Below are 25,656 nucleotides of genomic sequence, written 5' to 3' on the forward strand. Positions count from 1 at the left end.
TTCCTCAGCAAAAAAAAGGGGAGGATTGGCAGATGTTAGCACAGGACTGATCTCCTCGCAAAAGAAAAAAAAAAAAAACTGAGAAAGAACAGAGAGAAATGAAAGCTTAAGGGAGTAGGACTAATGACATTTCTTTGTTAATCATTTCCCTTAATGTAGTTATAATTTAATTAATGAAATAAACAAATATCAGGAGGGGAAAATGAGCCTCCTTAAACGAGACCCAGGAACCCAATTATTGTGGCTGGGCTCCGGGCACAAGGCCTTGCAGTGGGTCACTCACCTCCAGGCCTTTGCCTGTGACATACAAACTACAGCTGAGTGGTTAAGAGCAGGCTGGTTTGCATCCTGGCTCTGCCACTTAGCAGCTGTGTGATCTTGGGCAAGTTATTTATGCACAGTCAACATTCTAGAATCACCCAGAGCAGCGATGCAGCTTACCAATGGCCTTTAGTGCCACACAGACCTGGCGTGAATTTCTGTATCACTGCTCACCAGCTAAGTGACCTTGGCCAAGTTACTCAGCCTTTCTCTACCTCAGTTTTGTCATCTATAAAACTGGTACCCACTTCATTGGATTATTACGAAGATTTAATGACAGGAGCTATGGCAAGTTACTGAGTGCCTGAACTATAGAAAGCACTCAATAAATTGTGACTATTATTGTTTTAAGACTTCTAATTAGCAGGTTCCTCCACTTTGACTCCCTCTCAGCCCAGATATTAAGCTGCTAATGAACTATCAGGAATATCCACATGGCTAACTTTACTCCAGGCCTGCAGCACACACATCACTCAAGTCCCTACCACAAGCACACCCGGGGACACTGCAGGCTTTAGGTTCTACACATCGGGCACGCACAGAATTAAGTGATTAAACATCACTCTTCAATGGAATATACTTTGAGTCACACAAATGAATGGATTAGGCATCAGCAAAAATGATGGTTTATAAAAGTGTTACTTTGAGACTGACAACTCTCAAATCTCCACCAAGAACCAAAAGTTACATTATAGTGAGCAGGGTGGACTTAGGCCAAAATGGCTAAACCCCATTGTACAAAGAAAGCTGTTCTCCCCCCAACCACACTGTAATCTGTCTAAGGCAGGGGCTGTGCTGTCAGAACAAAGGGGAGGGGGGCTGCATGGACTCGGAGAAGGAGAGGCCAAGAGATGATGAGCGCAAACCCTGCTAAGCACTGACATTCCCTGATCTGTCGAAGAGAAGCTGGGAACCTTACCCGTCTAACAGATGAGGAAACTGGGGTTTGGAGATTAGGAAACACGACCCACAGCGAGCAGGAGAGTAGCAAAGCCAGAAATTGAATTCATCATGAACTGAAGCCAAGCCTGAAGGACACTAAAGTCAGCTCACTCAACCACTGTCCCCACAGTGTGGAGACATAAAAACACAGGCCCTGGGTCCCATGGAGATCCACAAAATCCTGCATGTCTCCAGGCAGATCTTCCCCAATTTCTATCCGCCCCAACCAGCACCCCAAATCCAGGTGCAAGATACCCTGAAGACCTGTGCAAGGGAACCCCCAGGTACCCCTTAGAGGCCAGGCTGTATTACAGGGTTCCTTCTGCAGAATCACATCAACAAAACAAACCATCGTTCCCACTTCAGCTGTGTTTCTCAAATTTATCTGCAGCAACTTCAGAACACTCAGAAACAAACATAAAACTCTTCAACTGTGAGACATCTGAGGTAATTTTAGCTTTACCTGGATGGGCATTCACGCTGAGGTAAGCATTTACAAAGTACCTGCTCTTCACCAACCCAGCGGCCCCTCGGCCCACAGCGTGGCCGCTGTGGCAGCCTGCAGCGGGGGCCAGATTCAGCAAGTGGAGCCCTCCTGCCTGGCCAGACACTGGAGACACGGCCCACTCCTGGGGAGTTGGGGAGAGTCTAACGACAACTGGAGGGCAGTAAGAAACCCTGGTCCAGGATCTCGGCATTGTTAAAGACACTTCAAATCCAAGTGACCCTGGCCTTTTGGCCAACACAACAGGGGAGCTTTCTGCTCCAATGGAGATTTGTTTTTTCCTTAGTTATTCTAGGGAAACAAGTTTAGAAAAGATTCTTTGGAGGAAAGAAAGAAGAGAGGAAGAAAACACATATAGCCCTTGGTGCAGCTGGATGGTAAGGCTGGGCAGGGGTCCTCACTGTGGCCCCAGCTGCAGGAGGAAGCCCCTTCTATTAAGGCCATGGAAATTGGTGGCTCCCAGTGGGCCATGCCAGTCCTCCCTGGGAGCTGAGCCAGCTGTGCTCCAGGACACCTTTCCGGAGGAGTAAGAAGACCACAAGGGGAGGGATGGAAACAAGCTGAGGGGAGACAATGGCTCAGAGGACCAGGCTCTCCCACTACAGAGAAGCTGGAGTCTCTCCACCCTTTGTTCACTTGGCTCTGGTTCAAAGAAGTAAATTATTTTAGTGTCTTAGGTCTGTCTCCAAGGCGCCAGACCCAACCCTCCCGGGGGATTGAAAGACCTGTGAGAAAGTCAGCAAGAAATGCTTGCTCTCAGACCCTCTGTGGAACTTCCAGTTTCCTTACCATCTTGGAGGCTCCTAAATCAGAATTCTATCTGCCTGTCATCCCTTCACTTGGTCCAGAAGTTTCTCATTGTGGAAGCAGCACTTCTGTCCTGTGGACACACTTTACTGTTGGATTTACCATGCTGCATTTCTTCTATGCCCACCTTCCCTCGTAGAGAGGAGCAAACATTTACTTCTCTTTGGGGACAAAGTAGTGACTTGCCATGATGTGAGCAGAACATGCAACAGACACCCCAGGGGCCTGGGAGCTGCTAGGCCTCCAAACATCCACTCCTTTCCCTGGCCACCAGCTGGCCAGGGAGCCCACCATTCTCACTCTCAGAGTCCTCTGGGTGAGGAAGGAAACGTGGAAGACTGGATGCTCCAGAGACAGACTTGGCTAAGGCACAACTGCTACCAAGCTGGCTAGTATGCCACAGGAAACAGGCAAAAGACACGTGCTTATAACCCTCCCTACTTACGCCCACTCTATGATGCTCAAAGTCTGGGCTGTGTGGGAGCATAACGAATTATGAGGTCAGAACGCTTAAATGCGGGTCTTAGTCAGCTACAGGCTGAGGGGTAGGAATTGGTGTAAAGACAGTCTGAACTGGGTTTTTCCAAAGCACCTTACCTAAAACTGAGAAAAGGCTGATTATCCACACAAAGGATGACCATGGGGGTTAGAAATGTGGATAAGGAATGTGGGTGAGGGGGCAGGGGCAAAACGGGAAGCTATGGTGATAGAAATGATGGCTCCACTGCTGACCGGCCTTAGTGAATCACCTCAAGCTTTCCCCCCAAACTGTCTTCTTCCTACCTGAAATCCAAAGGATGTAAAAAGAGGTATCTAGTTCTCGTATATTCCTCTTGGGGACAGACAGCAGGGGCCTCCGAGGTACCTGTGGTCTTGGTGCATCCTCCAGAGCTGTGAGCATCCAGACGCAACTAACTACTACCAGGGAGCCCCACCCTCCAGGGGGGTTCTCTTGGGTCAACAGCTCACTGCTGCAGAAGACCTTCAAACAACCTGTCTTTCTCCAGTCCCCACCCCCACCCCATTCTAAGGCTGTCACCTGTCGACTTGGTGGGAATGTCTCCCCAGTGGACACTCTTCACTAAAGGTTAACTGTTGAGGGGTAAACAAATGTCAATGGCTCTGGGTAAGGCAAGGGGACAACATTCCTGAGCCTCAATTAGGAGAGGTATATAAATACCCTGAAACTTGCAGACGAAAGACAAGGCTAGGCCTCAGGGTGGAGGAGGAGTTCTTGAGGAATCAAAACCCTTGGCATCTGTCTTCGGTCCTGGAGTAACAGGGAAGCGCTGACTCTGGCTTCCTGACACTGCACAGGATGTGAGAAGTCCAATCTGTAGCGACTCTAAGCAACTCACTGACCTCACTAGGTCTGTTTCCTTATTTTGGAAAGAGGAAAATAAGCCCACAGAGCGTCATGAGTATTAAGAAACATAAAGTATGTTGAAACACTATATAAAAGTAAAGATTTCTGAGTTAAGATGAAAAATTGAAATGGCATCACAATTTTCCTTCCCCTGATAATTAACATTTGAGTAAAAAAATAGTAAAAAGTAAGCAAAAAAAAAGAGCCACCAACAGCAACCAAACAAGGATACAGGCATAATCTGATAGAATAACTTCAAAACCAGAGGCAAGGAAAGAAATGCAGGAGGCACCACATGTGGCTCCTCTCCCAGCCCCGGCCCAGCCCTGACAGCCACGGCAACAAGAACAGTACCAGGAGAATCCTCACTACATCTCCCCAAGCCTGGAGAGAGGCCAACTGCTGCCAATTCTTGCTCTCTTCAATTGAGGAGTAGCGGGAAAGGCGCTGGGAAAACAAAGCAACAGGTGAAACTGGAACAAGAACAATGGGCTGACTGGGAGGGAAGTCAGGGCTCCAAGGCCACATGCCGGCTGAGGAAACCATTCAATTCCAGTGAGCACTCCTCCCCTCCAACAGAAATGGAACATATCTCCCAGCAAGTGGCGTGGACCGTGCCAGGGGCCGCCGCCCAAATCCCAGTACAGAGGACAGACCCAGTTCATCCCCAACTCCCGGCTCACTCAGGCAACAGAAACAGGCCGTAACTAGCCACCCCTCACATGGCTGTCGCTGGGGTGGGGAACAAAGCAGCCTCAACGTGGTGGGAAGAAAATCATTGTCTTATTTTAGAGCCAAAAGAACTGCATGCTAGTGTGAACACGATGAAAAGGAACAGCAGGCAAATTGCGCAAAAGACGAAGACGTCAACAGAAAGAAAACCTGCCTCGAGAGAAAGCCGTCCCCCACATCTGCTTCACACTGCAGAAGGACCAGAACACTGACGCGGTAAAGCCAGGCTCAACAGTGAGATCATAAAACAAAACGAAGTGAAAGGAGAGAAAAGAGCAAAACAACATCACTGGAGAACCAATAAGTTATACTGCAATTTAAAGTAGAAATACTGACAAGAGAAGGTTCGAGATAACCACGGTGAATGCAGATGGAAAAGACAAAGCAAACAGTAAGAAGACAAAGATACCAACATAGGGATAATTGGTGTTCCCGAAGTAGAGAACCCGAGAACGGACTAGAAGAAATGTTCAAAGATAAGTAACACAAGATTTCCCTGAAATGAAAGGAAAAACAGAATCTGAAGATTGAAATAATACATCGTATTCCACACAAATGTGACGCAGAATGCTCACCACTAAGACGTTGCCTAGTGAAGCTACTGAACCGTAAAAGACTTTTTCAGGCATCAGAAGAAACATTTTTTCACCAAAATATCTTATAACAAAAATTATGAAACATAATAAAACTTCTTTTAAATTGCAGAAAATTCAGACTGCATTCACCTTCCCCATAGCAACATTCAGTATCAGAAGAAAATGCAACAACATTTACACAATTCTGAGAAAGAAAATATGAACCACGAATGTTATTCCCAGCCAAGACGTCGCACAGACTTGGTAAAGACAACGGGCAGAAACTCTCAAGCATGAAAGAAGTCGAGACTACAGTCCCTTTCCAGGGGGAAGAAAAATGACATGATAATGAAATGCAGCTAATTAATAGAGAAATAAAGATAAAGAGCTCAGCAATGCAAAAACCATGGTAAGGAGACTGATGGTAAGTAATTAAACCCTTCCTATAGGAAATAAAAACCAATTATTGGGATTATGGTTGACAGAAGCTATAAAATAGTGTTATAAAAAGCTATAAAAATGTTATAAAAATGGACAATCAAATAATTAACACAATCAAGAGATGGGAAGAAAGGAGATGAGAAAAAATGTGAAAATGCTAATGTCCTCATTTTTCACAGCAAAGAGTCAGTAAATACTGTCTAAAATAGAAACAAGTAATTATAAATATGACCCAAACTTTTTTTTTTAACCTTTTGGGGTCTTTTAGGACATAATTTCTTGTGAAAAATACATTTCTTTAAAGCTTAATAATTCTTTTAATTTTACTACAGTTTCTTCTGTTACATTCAGGGAAATTTTAATACTTTTTTATAGGAATATTTATATCCATTTATCTGTGAGTATGCCTGGAAAATTATCTGGAATAATGTTCACCTAATATTAATGATGACTATTTGTAGTGTTCTTTTTGTTTGTTTGTTTTTAACTTCAACTCACTGATGTCCCAATGGGTCGTGGGGATACAGCAATATAAGAAAACATGGGTGATTTTTTTTATAATTAATTAAGGAGTCAGAACTTTCTAAGTACAGTCACGTGCTGCGTAACGACGTTTCAGTCAACCACAGACAACATACACAATGTTGGTCCCATGAGATTAACACCATAGAGCCTAGGTGTATAGTAGGCTATACTGCCGAGGTCTATGTAAGTGCATTCTATGATGCTCATACAACAACGAAATCACCTGATGACACGTTTCTCAGAACGTATCCCTGTCGTTAAGCGACCCATGACTCAGGGCACGAAATCTAGAACCCGTAAAAGCAGTATTTAATACATTAGACTATGAAAACTACCAAGGGTTCTACAAACAATTAGTATACTCCCAATATTTATGGTCAAATTAATAATGATGCAATCATTTGTGCAAGTCCCAATAGACCCAGTTAGAACACCAGCAGACTCACAGCTTGGTACTTAAGTAAATACTGTCCTACAGGCTCTCTTGAGTTCAAAGAGTTTTGAGAAAATCTACCCAGCCTGTGGTCCTCCCCACCCACCAAATGAACACTGTCCAAGAGGCCACTCTCCTCGCAGACAAGCTGAAAGCCCCTCTCAAGTACAGTGCAAATATTACAGCTTGAAAGCCAGCCGGCTTTGCCCAGGAGGCCCAGGACTCAATCGGCCCATTCTTGCCTCTTTCAGCCCTCCCACCTAACCTCTCTCCTACAAACCCTAAAAAGATGTGTTTTCTTCTTCCAGTTCCCACCCCAGAACTTTAGCCTCAAGTTTGGCTCAACCAAAGGCCACCCAGGGGAGGCTATTTCCACAGACAGTGCAGGAGGGCTGCCAGCGGGGAGGGGGACGGGGTACCTGGAGGCAGCAGCCCACTTACTCTCCCCGTGAAACCTCACGTTGCTGGGAGAGGCGGGGTGGGAAAACTACAAAAAAAAAAAAAAAGTAGTGGTGACCCAGAAGCAGGAACAAAATTAGAACCAGCAGCCTGCTGTTCATCGACCAATATTTACTGAGCCCCCATTGTGTGTGTCAGTGCCTGTGGGAGGGAGGTTGGGAAGAGCAGAGACTGGTGTCAGGGCCCTGGGCAGCCAGCACAGCCGGCTGCTGCGGATGGCTGATTTAGCCACACGCTGAGCCCTGAGCAAGGGTAATGACAGCCGGGCCCCAAGGAGTGGATCAGCAGGGGAGAGAGGGAATGCCTTTGCCAAGCTCCACCATTCCAGCCGGAGTCCAAAACTAACTAACTGAGTCAGGCACCGTGTTGAGCAGCAGCCAGCCAGGGCTTCCCCACCCAGAACCCCCCAGGGCAAGAGTCACCTCTGTTCTCATCATTCACCCATCAACATTTCCCAGACAGGCAATTGCAAAATTCTGACCTATTGTCCCTCTAAGTCCACTCCTGTTTGTCAGACCACGGGGCCCGGCATGTGGCTTAGGAAATATGGTACTCACATCCACCACTTACGTCACACAGTTGAAGCAAAACTCCCGGACTTGTTATTCAGGGTCAAATAAATAAGTAAAATGTATGATCTAGTGGCTAAATCATAGGACAGCATCACAAGCTGGGTTAAAATTTGGGGTTCAAATTTGGGGCCTGCCATTAACTTACCATGTGCCCCTCGCACAATTAAGCTGTGACACGTCCAACCTCACAGGGGCACTCTGATAAATGCGAGACAGCTTCAAGGTCATAGCACAGCGTGCACTGCAGGTCTGTGCGTTCTGCCCCCTGCCCTCCCAGCTCTCAGGCCAATCCCCTCACATAGACCTGAATCCTGCCTATTCTCAGAGGGTAGCTCAATTACCTCTTCTTCCAGGGAGTTTTCTTGGACCACTCTTCCAACTATTTTAAACTCCCAACTACCTGGTCTCCCAGGGAGCCTTCCCAACAGGTTTTGTTCCTTGAAGGCAAGGAGGGCCCTCCCCATAACACAGTGCCTGGACCAGTGCTGGGCACACAAAGGGGGAGAAGCAGAGAATTTCTGCTGGAAGGTGCAAAGTCCAACCTCCCTTCTAACTGAGGTCTGTCTGCATGGCCCCTCCAGCTTGAAGAGGAACAGGCTGCTCAGGGCATCCCTTCATAGACATTCTACCCCCGCAAGGCCTTCAGACATTATCTCAAGTCAGCTGTCACGACTGCTTATTACTCTCGTCTTCTCTAGACTAAACAATCCCAGTTCCTTCAATTTCGTTTATATTCACTGACCTGGAAGCTAACTACACCTACTGGACTTTTAAAAACTCAGTCCACAAGTCCAATATTCAACAAATATTCACTGCCTGCCACTTTCATACCGGGAATAATGCTGGGTACTGGGGATGCCCGTACCTACCCTGACAGAGCCTTTCGGGAAAGCAAACACTTCAACATGTAACTTAACAGGAACGATGATGACAAGGGTTATGTGTTGACCAGGGTTCAGTTAGGACATTTAAGCACAAAGGGATTTTGTACAACATATTAAATGGCTGAGAGAATCATAGGAAGAGCTGAAGAAAGAGACTCTAGACTGAGCCTCCAGGAGCTACTCCCAAAATCACAGTGCAGAGCCAGACTGCCAAGGAGCTGCTGCCCCTGCCACCATCAGGTACCTATGGCATAAAGAAGCCGCCTGCTCCAGAATCATGCCACCCCTGCCATGATCCATAGCAGCAAACTGGATGTCCTGGGGTCCCTCCTAAGGAAGACTGGATCAAGTGCAGCTAATTGGCAGTATCCAAGTCACACTGGGAATTTTAGTGCAAGGATGTCTGAAAAGTATAGTCTTTGATTCTCCACTTTTAGTAGGGTGGATCATAATTTATTATCCAAGGCAGTACACGTGACAGTCAACGGAGTTGCTGTTAATAAACACACCAGGATGACAGGAGTAAACCACACGGTTACTCAGTGTGGATGCCTGGTGAACAAGTCAACCCACACCACACACTGCAGGCCATGACAAGGCAAAGGACAGGACATTATGGAGCAGGGCAGTGAAATCTAGTTTCATGGGTCAGGGATCCCTCCAAAAACAAACATTATTTTAGCTGAGACCTGAAGGGAGTGTAAAAGTGGGCCAGGTGAAGGTGAATGGGGTGGAATGTTCCAGGAAGATGCAGCTGTGTTTGGAAAGAGTCAGAGAAGATGGAGCATCCAAGAACGTAAGAGTCCAGTGTGGCCGGGGTATATATAAGAGGATGTGGTAGGGGCCAGGGCAGGGACAAGCGTGTAAGCTAAGTTAAGGTGGCTGGACTTCATCTGGAGGGCAGTGGGGATCATTTTCGATAGAGATATGATCAGATTTGTGTTTAGTATGCCAGTCTGGCTGCAGTGTGGAAAATGGACTCAACGTGGGCAAGAGCAGAAGCCAGGAGACCAGGTAGGAGGCTCTCTGGCATCCAGATGGGAGAACACAGCACCCAGTTTGGTCTAAAGAGCAAGGCTTCCTTCTCCCAGCTTCAACTCAGCCTGGGGTGCCTCCCCTGCCCCTTGGGGCTGCTGGCCTCGTAGTTTTCCATTAAAGAACTGAATAGGCTCCTCTTTAGCAGCTACAAGGAGAGAAACAAGCCACATCACTGACCTCCCAACCAAAGTATCAAAATGAGTTCAAAAAGAGCAGCCGTACTCCCATCACTTCCTAAATCAGGCTGACACAAGTCTGCTCAGCTCTTGCTAGAGCAGGAGGGCCCTTTACAAATGCCAACTCCAACTCCCTCGCAGCAACACTCTGGTCAGAATTCGCCACTCTGGGCCTCTCACAAGAAGTCTCTCATGCTCCCTTCTTCCCAAAATGCGTAAGAAGAGTCCTCTGAGCCCCATGCTCACTCCGGGAGGTCAGGTGGGCCTTTCCCAGACAGTGGGCCTTTATAAGACACTGAGCTACAGTGGGCTGAGGCATGCTTGCTTTTCCTGGGGCAGTGGACCTCTACTAAAAGCCAGGCCCTAGGGCAGCTCCACTGCTCTGCCTGCAGCAAAGACTCTATTCGCCCCGTGGCCAGTCCACCCATTTCCTCCCTGTGTCCACCTGCAGCACTATCTCCTGCTTTACACCCCTCCCATACTTAAGGCAGCTCAAGCCCTCCACTCCTCCTCAAAGACTCTGACTACGCCAGTCTCTACAGCTGAGATGCTGAATTGTATGTGATAATTTTTCTAGGAAAGCAGTCCTCAGTGTGGTCCCTGGACCAGCAGTATCACCATCACCAAGGAACTTGTTGGAAGTGCCAATTCTCAGCCCCACTCCCACCTACTGAATCAGAAACTCTGGGCTGGGGCCCAGCAAGCTGTTTCAGAAGCCCTCCAGGTGATCATGATGCCCACTAAAGTCTGAGGACCACTGCTCTGAGGAAGATCCAGAGCTTGTCAGATTTTCAGATTTCTTCACCCGAGTAGGCAAGAACGGCTGCTGTCCAGCGGCGGCCCTTCCCTCTCTGCAGTTACTGTGCACGAGCACATGACCAGGGAGGTCCCCAGTAGAAAGCACAGGCTGCATCTTGGGTCTTAGATTTCTCAATGACCATAAATATTTATCAGCAGAGTAATAATGAGTAATAAATTGGAAAATGAGTAATAAATTGGGAAAAAGGAAAAAAAAACCCATATTTCCAAATCAGAGTGAGAAAAGTGGCAAGAAAGGGAAGGAGATTGAGTAACCACATTTCTGAATCATAATTCCTCCATGTCCCCTCCCACTGTCTCAGTCTTCTGCATGGCTCCTTCTCTGGGCCAAGGTCAGGGGCAGTTACCATCTGACAACTGAGGCGAGAGGCCTTCCCAGCCTCTGCTTCCTCACTGTGGGCCTTGCCACGTGAGCGGAGCGCCCCTCTTCCTAAGATTTCTGAAGAGAAACCACTGCAGCCCACGGCCGCCTGCCGTTCACTTACCCCCACTCCGCCCCACCGACTCTAACCCACCCTGCCCCACTTGGATAATATTAGTCTCTTGCTAAAATACACACCTTCCATCACTGCCTGCCACCCAACAGCAAAGTTCAGTCCCTCTGCCTGGTAGTCAAGGGTCCCTCAACTAGGCCCCTATCACCTTTCACCCTCCCCTGCTATTACTCTCTTGCCTCGACCCTGGGCTCCATCCAGAATGCCACCCCCCACCCCTGCCCGTCTCCACACCCACCCACAGGGCTAGGAAGTCTGATTAACATCTGTCAGAAAGCTGAACGTAGTGTGCACGTGTTCCAAGTACTCTCTCTAGAAGGTGTGACGGGCTTGGATGTTAAACAAACAAACAAACAATGAACTGCAGGAAAAAGCACCATCTCTGATCCACCCCAAATCCTCCCACATGAGTCCCACCCCACCTGGGAAGCATTCTGACCTCCCTCTGAATCTTACCCCTCTTTGTCTCCATGTAGACTGTCTTGGAATGACAGTTCTAACACTTTCAGTTAACTTTCTTGGTTATTTTGTTAACAATCCTAGGAGGTTGCTAGGATAGAAATTAGTACTTGCTGCAGGAATATGTAAATACAAATGCATATGTAAACAGACATACCTCACTCTCCAGAGACTACTGAAGATGCATTATTTAAGGCCATGGGGTCAAGGGCAGGAGTGGAAGTGTCTTCTCAAAGCTCCCTCTGTCAAAGGAGGGAAGGAGAGCATGAAGACCCTGGCCCTTTGCCCTCCTGATTCTTGCACCTCTGCCCAGGCCAGAGCTCTAGCGAGAGGCTGTCAAGAGCACACAGACGGATTCCAGAGCAGAGGCAACCAAGTTTCTGGCTCCTCTCACACTCAGATACAGATCAGGGCCAGCAAAAGACCCACATGGGCAAAGCTCTCCTTCCTCAGGTGAAAATATCCCTCAAGGCTGTGGGTACAGCAGTGTCTCCAGACAACACGGTGGTGCAAGAGAAGTGACTTCCCTAACAACACAACTACTTACGCATGTGTTCCCACTCCCCTCCTGCCTACTAACAAGGATCAACATTCTAACCAAACTTAAGAGACTTACCCTCTCCGGCCAACCCCAAGGGGCAAGTGGACTGCCATCTGAAAGGGGCTCTGATCTTAGCTTGCAACTCAGACATGCTCTAGTTTGGATGATTTTCACCTCCAAACAGAGAGGAAAAAAAAAAAAAGAGAGATGGATATAAGAATTCTTAGGGCAGAACAATTCACAGTAACAAAAACCATGGAGGCAACCCAGAAGCCCATCAGCAGATGAGTGGATGAATAAACCAACAGATTCTCACAAGGAAACAGTACACAACAAAGTGAATGAACTATAGCAACAGTAACACTGAGTGTACATTACACGTTTTTACTCACAGCTGCCTTCTGAATGCTACTCGTTGTTCAAGCTCTCTCCTCCAGGAGGAATCGGAAGGAGTGTCTGAGCCTGAAGACACTACGCTGTGACACACTGAGAAGAGCCTATTCCAGTTCTCCTCGTACAGCCGAGGGAGCACAGGGAATTTGAGCAGAGGAAATGTTGAAATGCTAGTTGAAATAAAATACTGAAATAATCGAATTTCTTAACCACCCTTTCAGCTTCCACCTCCATACTATCAGAGTCCTTTCTCTCTTTTTCAAGTATATTATACACATATACAGTGCCCAAATCTTAAGTGTACAGCTCAATGAAAGTGTCATCCTTTTAAAGTACATATCTGATCATAGCACTTTGCTTTAAATCCTCCCACGGCTTCCCAGTACCAGGGGAATAAAATCTAAACCCTTTTTCCTGGCCTATAAGTACTGTCATCTGGCTCCTGCCGACCACTGACCTTATTACTGAGCCCTCTCACTCACTAGGATCCAGCCACCCTGGTGTTCTTTCTGTCCCTTTAACATATCAAGGCCATTCTGATCTCAAGGCCTTTGCACTTGCTGTTCCCTCTGTCTAGAATGCTCTTCTAGATCTTCTTATCAGGTCTCAGTTCAACTGTCACCTCCTCAAAGTGGAGGGCTACCTGGTTAAAAAAATTTTTTAAAGCCCACTCCCAGTCATTCAGAATCTCAACACCTTATTTTCTTCTTAGCATATATCACTATCTAAAATAGTCTCCTTGGATTTGTTTTGTCTACATATTTATTACGTCTCCTCCCACTAGACTGTAAACTCCACAATGGTGGAGACTCTGGGCCTGTGTTCTTCCCAGAGCCTGGAGTGAGCGCCTGGCATAGAGTCAGCCCCAAAGACCATTTGCTGAATGCATGTGGTAATTTCCCACTGCCCATTTCACAGGGCCATGCAGTTTAGAATTTCATTGTTCTCTGGTCTGTGTCTCTGGGTAAACCCCAGTTGACCTATTAGCAACCTTAAGGGGTGGGACCCCTTCTCTTGCAGCTTCAGGAGAGCTGAAGACCCCCAGAGAGCCAGAGAAGTTTGTCAGGAGTTGGAATATAAAACATAATGGAGAAAAATTAAAAAAAAAACACATAAAGTGGTAGGAGAGGGGAGATCCAGAAGGAAGGTGGTGGGAGAGAGGCAGGCCCAGGCAGGCAGCCTCCCTTTCCTACAACCCCAAAAACAAACATGCTGAGGATGGGCAACCATCTGATAATCCTGCAGAAAATAACATGTTAACTTTTCCCCGTGGCAGGGGAAGAAAAGGAAAGGAAACCCCACAGTTAGGGGCTGTTTCTAGAATTTCTCAGCTGCTCATGGAAACTCCGAGTCTCGGTCCCATTGTACACAGCCTCCCTCAATGCACCAACTGCACACATCCTCAAATGTGGGGGGAGGGGTGCACGAGCGGCTGCCAAGAAGAGGCAGTGGTGTGAGGAAAGCCAAGGTCACAGGCACAGCCTGGCCAGCAGAGCTGTGCACATACCACAGTTCACCCACAGTCAAGGCCTCTGCTGTGGGAGGTACCTCCAGTGTCTGCTGGATGTCGGAGGCAGCTGAGGAGGAAGGAGCAGGAGCAGGGGCTGAACCTCTGTTCCTCGGACTGGTCAGGCTGCCCCAAAGGCCACTTTGGCAAGTGGCCCGAGTCTGGGGGAGTGGGTGACTCTGTACTTTTTGCACCTTTCCGGGAAAGATGATGAGAACCGTCGTGGCTTACTGCCCCTGGAAACTACCCAGGGACTTGGTATCCTGAGAACTGGCCTGGCCTCTCACATGGAAAGTCTCCAACATTGGGGAAACGGTCAGCACTGAAATATGTATATGCCAATCAATGTCAGATAAGCCTGGGACAGCAGAGCTCAGGACACGCCATCAGTGAGCAGGGGGAGAGGAGAGAGGCAGGAAGGGACTCCATCCAGGGCCTTACACCTCTGGCTCACCTCCTGGTAGGAGAAGCAAGGCCGGCTTCCCTCAGGCCAACATGGCTCCACCTCGCCCCAACTCTGTGCTCTAAGAAAAAGAGCGCCCTGGAGGCTGGCCGGGAGCCCTCTAGGTTCCAGGAAAGGATGAGAGTACCTAACAGTTCAGCCTGTCCTCGTGATTTACAGGGCTCTCCCGACCAGCAGGACACACAGACACCCCACCTTCTTTCTCCCACACAAATCAACCTTCCAGGCTTCCGGTAAAAGTAGTGAGAAAAATACCGTGGGTTCCAGTCTGCTGTCCTCCCTCTCCCTTCGGGAGAACAGCCCAGCAATCCTGGGGAGGGGCTGTTGGGAAGGAGAGCGAAAAGCCTTCAGGTGAGCTGGCTGCCTCCTCACTAAAGACTGGAGGAGATCCTGCTAGAAGAAAAGGAATCAGTGAGAGCCAGGAGCAAGTTGGCTAGGGGCCAGTCCCTGCCCCCAGGGCAGCAGTCAACAAATATTTAAGAACTTACTACACAATTTGCTACACTACCCTTCTGAAGATTTAACTGATTTAATACTCCTACTATCTGCCTGTTTCACAAGATTCTCACCAACGTGGAGTATTAAAATAGTATTCCATCTTTGCCAAATAGGTTAAAAATCATTCTTCTAACTCTTTTAATGTGCATTGCTTTGATTACCAGCGTAGCTAAACACATTTCCAGGTTTACTAACATTTGTATTCTTCTTTCACAAATTGCCTGTTATTTTCCTTTGCCCATTTTTGCTGACATACATTCATCTTTTTTCTTATTGGTGTATGTAAGAGTTCATGTTATGGTAAAAATATTGACCTTTTGTCACGTTACAAATATCTTCCTAATAAATTATTTGCCTTTTAATTTTGTTAAGTGGTATTATTGACAAAAATTTTAAATAGAGTTAAAGTAAATATATCACACTTTTCCTTTAAGGTTTCTGCTTTTAGTAGTAGCATGCTTGGAAAATCCTTTCTCACCCTGAAATTATAGAAATATACATCTATATTTTCTTGCATTTAGGAAATTTAAATCTCTAATTCATCTAGAATTTAATACGGCAGTGTGAGAAAGAGAATCTAACCCCTTTTTAATAGTTAGCCATATAGCCAATTATCTCAATATTGCTTAATTAACAGTCTATTTTCCTTGTAAACCTTAACTGTAGAGTCTATAAAAGGTAAGAAGCAGAGGTAAAGGCAAATATACCCTTTGCACTGAGAGGTCACAGGTGGCTGTTCCAGCACAGCTGTGGGTGCCATCTCATTCTTTTCCTCCTCCCTGCTCAGAGCTACAGGCTGGCAAGTGACAATCCTGAGAACAAAGTCCCACGTGTGAAGGGTGGCAGAGCAGAAAGATACTCTGGGAGAAGAGAGCCTGGGTTCCTACACGCATCACCGAGCAGGACCATGGGCCTCGCACGGCTAATCGCCGGATGCTAGCTGCCAAATCAGCATTGGCTGCGCATCTCAACACCCGGTAACTCATCCACAATCCTTTCTTCCTTAATTTTATAATAATAATAATTGCTAGGATTTATTGCTGTCTGCTAGGCACTGTGCTAAGCAATCTGTTTTCATTATCTCATTTAATCTTCTCAACAACCTCAATTAAGATAGATTCTACAGTTCTCTCCTAATTATAAGTATCAATGATAGATTTTCAGAGTAGAAAAAGACACCGCATTAAATGTACACATCAGTGAGACACCTCCCTATTTCAGAAATATTAAAACAAACAAAAAAAGCAACATAAAGTTGAGGAAATGTGGTATCACCCCCATTTTACAGATGAGGATACTGAGGCTAAAAGTTGCTCAAAATCACACAGCTAGTAAGAAATAATATCATTATTCTTTGCTAAATTCCTACACATATTGAGGTGTACATTTGGACACTTCTATTTTGTTCCATTTATCTATCCTGTGCCAATGTCACATTTTATTTTTTCTTTATTATTATTTTTTCTGGTAAAGCAAGTCCACTTTCACTACTTTCTTTTTAAAATTGTTTTTGGCTATTCTTTAAACAAAACAGACAAAAATCCCTACATTCTTGGGATGTTGCCTGCGTTCTTGCAGAGCTCATAACAGTGAAAAATTGCAAGCAATCTAAATGGATAACAAAAGGGGATTACTAAAGCAAGGTAATCCATGTAACAAAATATGTATCATTCCAGTCCAGAGATTGAACATGTATTACTTTAAGAAGAAAGTTAATTTTATTTTTTTGTGTGTGAGAAAGATCAGCCCTGTGCTAACATCTGCCAATCCTCCTCTTTTTGCTAAGGAAGACTGGCCCTGGGCTAACATCCGTGCCCATCTTCCTCCACTTTATATGGGACGCTGCCACAGCATGGCAAGCGGTGCGTCGGTGCGTGCCCGGGATCCGAACCGGCAAATCACGGGCCGCCGCAGCGGAGCGCACGCACTTCACTGCTTGTGCCACTGGGCCGGCCCCAAGAAGAAAGTTAATTTTAGAGTCCAATTAGGAAATGGGAAAGGCTTAATGATGACCAAGTGGGAAGGCTTTCCCTCTCCCTTTTTAAATCTCCACTTAGAATCTGGTGGTGGATTCCAGTCCTAACCTGCCCTGGGCTGGACTCTATCTGTGCATGGTTCCCTGCTGCCCAATGAGCAGGGCCTCACCTCAGTTCTCTTGAATCAGAGCTTTCTGGGTGAGGTCCAGGCATCTGTACATCTAGTTCTGACAGATCAACCTCACTCTCGTCTGGGGCATGGTTCTGACATTTCAGGACTGCTGGAGTAGACATGGACAAGCTACTGACATTCTGTGATTTATTTAAACTCTTTGAAGTCAGTTCCCCCACTCTGCCAAATGGGTACCACAATCTCTGCCCTGCCAATCCTACAGGGAAACTAACACTCAATCAGGCTCCTTGAACAGAGGCAAGTTGTTGGCATTGCAGTGTCTGGATCCCTCTAAGGCCAGCTTTATAATTTATACCTACTTGGTTCTCAGATCTATGTCAACATGAGAGGAGCAGGAGCCTGTGGCTGGGCCCTTGCCTCAACTGTGAGGCCTGCTTTCTGTCTTAGGTCTAAAAAGAAATCTCCCCTTTTTTTTGCAGCTCTGTGAACCAGAGTTTGCAAAGGACATTTTCCCCTATCCTGAGTGTACTGGGTTGAATAATATCCCCCCAAATCCATGTCTACCCCAAAACCTCAGAATGTAACCTTTACTTATAAATAGGGTCTAGGGCCGGCCCCGTGGCTTAGTGGTTAAGTGCATGCGCTCCGCTACTGGCGGCCCAGGTTCAGATCCCGGGCGCGCACCGACGCTTCTCCGGCCACGCTGAGGCCGCGTCCCACATACAGCAACTAGAAGGATGTGCAACTATGACGTACAACTATCTACTGGGGCTTTGGGGGAAAAAAAGGAGGAGGGTTGGCAACAGATGTTAGCTCAGAGCCGGTCTTCCTCAGCTAAAAGAGGAGGATTAGCACGGATGTTAGCTCAGGGCTGATCTTCCTCACAAAAAAAAAAAAAAAAGAAAGAAATAGGGTCTTTGCAGATATAACTATTTAAGGATCTTAGATTAAATCATCTAAGATCTGGACTTAGGGTGGGCCCTAAATTCAACGATTCATATCTTTACAAGATCAGGGACAGGGAGATTTGGACACAGAGACACACAGGAGAAGGCCATGTGAAGATGAGGCAGAGATCTGACTGATACTGCCACAGGGGAAGAAACACCTGGAGCCGCCAGAAGCTGGAAGAGGCCACGGAGGATTGTCCTCTAGAGCCTTCAGAGGGAATGTGGACCTTCTGACACCTGGATTTCAAACTTCTGGCCTCCAGAACTGTGAGAGAATAAATTTCTGTTGTTTTAAGCCACCAAGTTTGTGGTAATCTGTTAGGGCAGCCATAGGAAACTAACACTTGAGGCTGGAATTAAGGCCTGATCCCTTTTATCTAAGGCTCTGGTTGCTATGATTGGCAGAATTCTCATATGACCCCCAAAGACCCTTGCCCTTGTGTGGGCAGGACCTGTAAATATAAGATATCACTCCTGTTATTATGTTAACATTACCTTTAGTTAGGGAAATTACTCTGTATGGGCCGGAACTTATCAGGTGAGCCTTTAAAAGGCTAGGCTCCTCCTGGCAAAGGGGATTTGAAGCATGCGAAGGATTCAACATGGGAGGGAGGGTGACTTTCCCAGTGTGGAGTCCAGTAGACACCAATTTAACCAAGCGACCCAGGAAAACATCAGCAGTAATGAGATATGGCTTTGATATCATGATATCATGATATTCATGATATCATGAATGCCTTGATATGATGCCCTGAAAAGGATGAAACGACATTTTTGTGATATGCTTGCCCAAAATGTATGACCTCATTCTAAGAAAGACAGAGGAACTGATACAGACTAGAGGAAACCAAAGAGAAGTAACAGCTAAAAGCAATGTGGGATCGCAGAAGAATATTGGTGAAACTTAAATAAGGCCTATAAGTTTAGCTAATATCGTGCCAATGCTGATTTCCTGTTCTTGATAATTGTACTATGGGGAGAGGGATATAAAAGAACTCTGCTATATTTTTTGCAACTTTTTTTTAAGTCTAAAATTAGTTCAAAATAGAAACTTTAAAATAAAAAGAAATAGGGCCGGCCCCGTGGCCTAGTGGTTAAGTGTGTGCGCTCCGCTGCTGGCGGCCCGGGTTCGCATCCCGGGCGCGCACCGACGCACCGCTTCTCCGGCCATGCTGAGGCCGCGTCCCACACACAGCAACTAGAAGGATGTGCAGCTATGACATACAACTACCTACTGGGGCTTTAAGGGGAAAAAAATAAATAAAATCTTTAAAAAAAAAAAAGATTAAAATAAAAAGAAATAGCTGAGTAAATTAACAGAAGTTGCCTCAAGGCCGCAGGATTACAGACTTTCCCTCCCATACTTCTTCACACTTTTCTTTACAATAAGTACGCATTACTTTTGATAATCAGAGGCAAGAGGCTGGAATAAGTGAACTGGTGCAAAGGATGCAGGTTTGGGGGCCATGGAGTTATTCGAGATAAGGGCAGGCTGGACCCCAAGACAGAGGGCTGCTGAAACAACAGTCTTTGATATGGAAACAGCTAAGAGTTCTCAGAGAATATCAGTACCTTCGACCCCAGAACCCTTCAAAATTCCAGGTCCCAACCTAAATTTCTAACGTCACTTGCTCTTCCCTCTAGCAGCCACTCTGGCCTACGTCAACCACCCCTGCCCCAGGAACATACATCTTTGTGCCACTATTTACACAACTCTCCTTGCCAGGACCCCTCTCCTTTTCTCCTTTCTTCCCAGCTTTCAAAACTTGGCTCAATTCCAACTCTAGGAAGCCTTCCCAGGCCATTCCTGCCCCCAATCGCCTCATGTTCCTCCAGCCTCCTTAAGTGTCTCTTGTCTATTCCACTCAGTGGAGCTTAACAAACGTCACAAGATAGCATGTAACTTTCCACACGTACTCAGATCATCTCCACACATATTGCACAAGCACCTTGGGAACAGAGATGGTGTTTTGCCTGTCTGGATGGAGTGGAAGCTCTCTTAGCTGAGCTCCACTGGCTTGGCCAATCCCCTCCATTCCTTCTGTACATGCCTGCAGCAAACAGGCCACTCCACTGTCGCCAGTCAAGGATTCATTTACCAAGAGTCTGTGTGCTATTCCCAAATCTCTTTATGCCAGCTCTGTTTTTTATGATTATAATTTAATTAAATAGTAATTAAAATATAAATGCAGAAAGAAAGAGTTTCGATTTAGACAAAAATTAAACTAAGTGATCTAGAACAGCAATTCTGAAACTGTGGTCTTAGATGACACCTGGGGTCACTGAGGCCATTTCAGGAGGTCTGTAAAGTAAAAACTATTTTTATTATAATATTAAGATGTTAAAAGCTTTTTCTCTCTCCTTTTTCAGAGGCTACATGAAGTGTGATGAATGTGCGCCTAGTGTAGTCTTGAGTTTTCTTGAAATTTCTAAGGTAGAAGTTTAGGGTATAAATATGTGTTTTCAGAGATTAACTCAGTTTGTTCTCAGGACTTCAACTGAGTATTTACCAGCAAACTTATGTTATATCTATTATAATCTCTGTTATTTCATTATCATCTAAAAAATCATTTTGAAATCCTGAATATCTGTAAACATGTAAAAACCATGCCATTCTTTCCTCTACTTTAATTTTTGAAAACATATTTTTCATAAAAATATGCCTTTTATGTTAACATGTAATGACCTTATTTTTATTATTTAAAATGAATGAATAAATAACTATTTTGAAATTCATTTACTTTCTTTCTTTTTTTTTTTGGTGAAGAAGCTTACTGCTGAGCTAACATCTGTGCCAATCTTCCTCTATTATTTCTATGTAGGATGCTGCCAGAGCATGGCTTGAAGGGCAGTGTGTAGGTCTATGCCCGGGATTGGAACCTGCGAACCCTGGGCCGCCAAAGTGGAGCTCATGAACTTAACCACTGTGCCACCTGGCCAGTCCCCTGTTTTAATTCTTAACACGGTAAATATCAATAGATATAGCCACATAAACAAAAGACAATATTAAGAAACCTAGGATCAAAGGGTGTGGGAATTGCTCACCCAGAAAGATGTGCTACAAACGGAAAAAAAAAAGCTTCAATTAGATGTGTGCAATAAAAAAGGATTCCGCATATGGACTTGTTTGCAAATATTTTTTAAATTCTCGCCTTTTTTTTTTTTTTTTAATGAAAACTAATTAACAGATGTATATAGCCTTTTACCCAGCAATCCCACTGCGGAGAATTTCTTCTAGTCATACTTGCACAGGTAGGAAACGCCATTTGTAAAACATTATTCATCGCAGCATTGTACATAATGGCAAAATACTAGAAACAACCCACATCAGGGAGAGGGAGGCAACGTACACTGGCTGAACAATTATTGTACGTCCATATTCCGGAGTGATATGCAGCTACAATAAACGAATGATAACAAGAACACAATGTTTCTAAATGCTAACTTGTCGCATTTGTAAAAAAGGGGGACAGGAGCCAGATGTGTCACTGAACACAGGGTTTGTGTTTCCGTGTGTATTTGTTGCTTTTTTAACTGTTGTTTTTATCCTTTTGATTTTTGAACTATGTGAATATATAGCCAAGTGGAAAAAATTTAATAAAATAAAGGAAACGAGAAATCACAGGTGATACACATAGGTGTGCTTTTTATATATAAACATTTTGCAAGTCTAATTAGGGGACCTAGAGACCCAAAGAAAAGACCTCAGCCATAAATCAAAATTTTGGCATATAAATTTCACTCCCTTTTTTTTTTTAATCTTTTTTTGTGAGGTAGATTAGCTCTGAGCTAACATCTGTCGCCAATCCTCCTTTTTTTTTTTTTTTTTTTTGCTGAGGAAGACTGGCCCTGGGCTAACATCCGTGCCCATCTTCCTCTACTTTATACAGGACGCCGCCACAGCATGACTTGATGAGTGGTGCGTTGGTCTGCGCCTGGGATCCGAACCTGTGAACCCCGGGCCGCCAAAGCGGAGCATGTGAACTTAACTGCTACAGCACCAGGCCGGCCCAGGATTTTTTTTTTTTATTCCCAACTTTTAGCTGACATTTTTTATTAACTACTAATACTAAGTGCACTGATTAAGAGCCTCTAGGTTTCAGGACAGTTACCTTCTCATTCCACCAACCCCTGGACTCTCCTGGGCCTGATGCTGGAGGAAGGTTAGGAGGCCTGCAAACCAGTCAGATCTCGAGTTTCCAAGGCAAGGAATTTGGTTTCCCGCAGCTGAGCATGCCAAGCCTTCCCTCTGGCCTTTGTGAGTGTCCCAGAGAGCCCAAAAGGGGCTCTGCCTCCGGATCTCAGCTGGGCCCAACAAGGGTCCCCTCTGGGAGCTTCAATGGCCACAGTAAGGGTGGGGACAAGGCAGCTGGGTCTCGGACACCTTGTGGTAAGGCTGCCCTGCTTGCCCCCTGGGAGGGCATGAGGCCTCTGGCTAGCAGCAGACTCTGGACTCCTTATCTGCCAGAATTCTGCCAGCCACCAGCCTCGAGGACAGAGAAGTCCCACTGTAGACATCTACTGACTCCTTGCTGGGGCCCCAGCAGCATGACCCTTCCTCACTCACTCCCTACCATCTCATGTCTCCAGGAAGTCTGGAAAGAGAAAGAAGTGGAGCCAAGGACAACTGGCTCCTTCCTCTTCACATTTTCAAGGAAAAGACTAGGATTATCAGCAATTTCATCATCACACTTAGGAATACAAATCGAACCTTTCTTTGGTCTTCTACATCAAGCCTCTTGGTGACTAGCAAGCATTGTGACTTGGGAACACCAATTAACCTCCTGAGATTCAGTTTCTCTTGTTGTGAAACAAAGCGGTTAGACTCAAAGATTCCCAAAGTCTCTCCAGTTCAACATGCTATTGTCTGTGGTTCTGCGAAGTGCCTAAGCAGTGCTGTCTTCAGGCATCGAGTGCAAACAGGCTGAATTATTCTGGCAGAGTGGTGAGAAGCACGTCATGTTTTCCAGATATATACAATCTATTCACAGCACTACCACTCAGATGCCAAGATCCAGTAAATATCAGACATGAATTGAGGTTCCTCCTGGAATAGAGTGGGGTGTGAGCAGGTAAAGAGGAAGGTGGGAAGGGTTTGAAAACAGAACCAATACAATGACTGATAAATACTGCATGCGCGCGCGCGCACACACACACACACACACACACACACACACACAGGCAAACACATGCATTGTTAGTCCTTCCTGCCTATTATCAGCCCAGAAAAGGAGTGTTTCCATTACCTGAAGAAATCAGAGTAGCTTCCAAAACTAAAGTGGAAAAATTCACTTTGCCCAGTGAATCTATGGGACAAAACCCGGCAGGCTACAAAAAGAGGCCTACCAAGAAGGCAGGGAAACCACATCCCTGTTCCTAAAAAGGAGATGAATCAACCCTAAGTCTGGGCTCATACTGTTCCTACAACCCAACCTGCCTACCAGCTGCTGGGACCCCTAACAATAACCACCCTCCCACTCAATATGATAACCATGTTCTAGGCAGTCACTACATGCTGCACAGCAGTGAGAACAGGCCCACAGAGGTTAAGAAACTTCTCCCTGCTGGAGAGCGATGGGGCCAGGATCTGAACACAGATTCACGTGGCTCAAAAACCTGGACTTCTGCCAGCTCACACCATCTCTAGTGAAGTGCTGTCTTCTCACTTAATCGAGCACAACAGTGCGACCTCTCCTGCGTTGCCACCTTATTCTTCACGTACGGATGTGCTTTCTCCCCGACAAGAGTCTGCGGAAGCCAGCCCTCAACCCCTCTTTGCACTCTCCGGTGGCCTGTGCAGAGCCAAGCACAGACCAGGCACTGTGTATTTACATACTGAAGGGACGAACGATTACTGAGAGCCATGCAGCTCTGATACCTCAGGGAGCCCACAACTTGTACTCTTCTTCTTGCCTAAGTGACAAGGCCAATCATTCTCTGGTGCTCCCTAGTCATGCCCTTGCAAACCAAGGGCAAGAAGAGTACCACTAGTCTATCTCCTGGCTACCACACAATTTATGAAAAACTCACCTCTGAGCTTCCAACAAGAAATGGAATATGTGATTTCTAATTCTAGCTGCTAAAAGCTATGATTCTGGACATTCTTTCTCTTGCTTCATCAAGTTCCTCTCAGTTTTTATGGCTTTTGTTTTAAGAGATAAAGATTAATCGCAGATGCTGTGGATAAGAGACCACGGATCCACTCAGACCTTAGCACTAACCCCTTCCCAAGGTCCTAGGGCAACACAGGAGCAGAGCTGGGACAGAGGCCAGAGTGGCCAGTCAAGTCCCCACTACATGCGACCACCACCACTTCCCAACAGCCTACCCACGTGGCCTGAGGTTCCTAGGGAAGAGTGACTCAAGACAAACACAAGCCCTGGGTGGCTCCAGGAGGAAGGGTCAGGTCAAAGCTGCTCCTGCCCGCACCCTTCCTTAAGCCCCAGAGAGCACTCAGCCCCTCACCAGATCATGTTCACAGTCCTCTTGGACACCCAAGCCCTGGCAGACACTAGATCCTCAAAACTGAAGCCAGGGGCCAGCCTGGCGGCCTAACAGTTAAGTTTGAGCGCTCAGCTTTGGTGGCCTAGGGTTCACAGAGGGACGGACCTAGGCATCGCTCATCAAGCCATGCTAGGGCAGCGTCCCACATATAAAATAGAGGAAGACTGGCACAGATGTTAGCTCAGGGCCAACCTTCCTCACCAAAAAAAAACCCAAAAACAACAAAAACAACAAAACTGAAGCCACAACCCACAGTTGAGGAAATTTTCTTGGCTTAATTGGACCTCCGGATCTCATGGTGAAACTGCTTGGATAGCTATTTTGTCCCACTGCTCTAACCCACCAAGAGAGGGCAGGCTGAACCGGACCCCCTAACTTGGCCAGTACAGGCCAAAAATAGCTCAAAAGACATGCCCACGGGGTAAGCCAGGCTGGAGTTTGGCTTAGTCCCTCCTTTGCCGTTCTCCAGCTCCTGCTAGCGGGTCAGTCAGAAGATCTCGGGCATTTATCTTCAGCTGGGAGGTGGTCTGGCCCGGGATGGAGTGGAGTGAGGAACACAATTCCTGGAAAGCAAAGTCCGGACACCAGTGCCCCATCCGAGCCACCCCAAGAGCTGCCCGCCAGATCTGCCCATCTACTCTCTGCTTCTTTCATCCTTGTGTCCATGAAGCCTCTCTCAGCCTTTCAGTGCGGCTATCCACTTTCTGGACACCCTTCTCCTGCTCCCACATCCCGCGCTCTCCAGCCGAAGGGACGGCAGCTGCGACCTGCCTTCCCTCGCCATCAAGTAACCCCCATCGCGTCACTGAGGCCAAGTGTCGCCTCCATCCAGGGTCCGGGCCCTGTGCGGGTTCTCGGGAGCACCTCCCTGGTCCAGCCCGAGGCTTCGGAAGGAGGGGCCGGGCTCCTGGTCATCGGCGCAGCCATGCCCCCACCCCCACCCGGTGACCCGGAGCCCTGGAGGCGCCCTGCTTCTCCGCGCGATGCCCCATCCCGGGGGGCCGCGCGCCCTCCGCCCCTCACCTGAAGCTCGGGCGGACGCCACCTGGGTCCGCGCAACCTCACAAGCCAGGCCCTCCGGCGGCGGCTGCAGGTCGGGAGGTGCGTCCGCGCGGGAGCGCGCGTGCCCTCACCCCACTGCCT

General features: G+C 46.7%; 1 protein-coding gene across 11 annotated transcripts in view; it reads right to left on the reverse strand.

The window, feature by feature from the left end:
- SLC39A14 (solute carrier family 39 member 14) overlaps positions 1-25,656 on the reverse strand; it is a 42,962-nt gene extending 17,306 nt beyond the window's left edge. For 2 of the 11 annotated variants that reach the window (XM_058550553.1, XM_058550547.1), the window contains exon 1: positions 12,165-14,697. In XM_058550553.1, the coding sequence (XP_058406536.1) occupies positions 12,165-12,240 (76 nt within the window). In that variant the 5' untranslated portion in view covers positions 12,241-14,697. The other 9 variants (XM_058550548.1, XM_058550555.1, XM_058550556.1 and 6 more) reach the window with 9 other exon arrangements.

Source organism: Diceros bicornis, chromosome 11 (genome assembly GCF_020826845.1).
Source record: "Diceros bicornis minor isolate mBicDic1 chromosome 11, mDicBic1.mat.cur, whole genome shotgun sequence".
Lineage (NCBI taxonomy): Eukaryota > Metazoa > Chordata > Mammalia > Perissodactyla > Rhinocerotidae > Diceros > Diceros bicornis.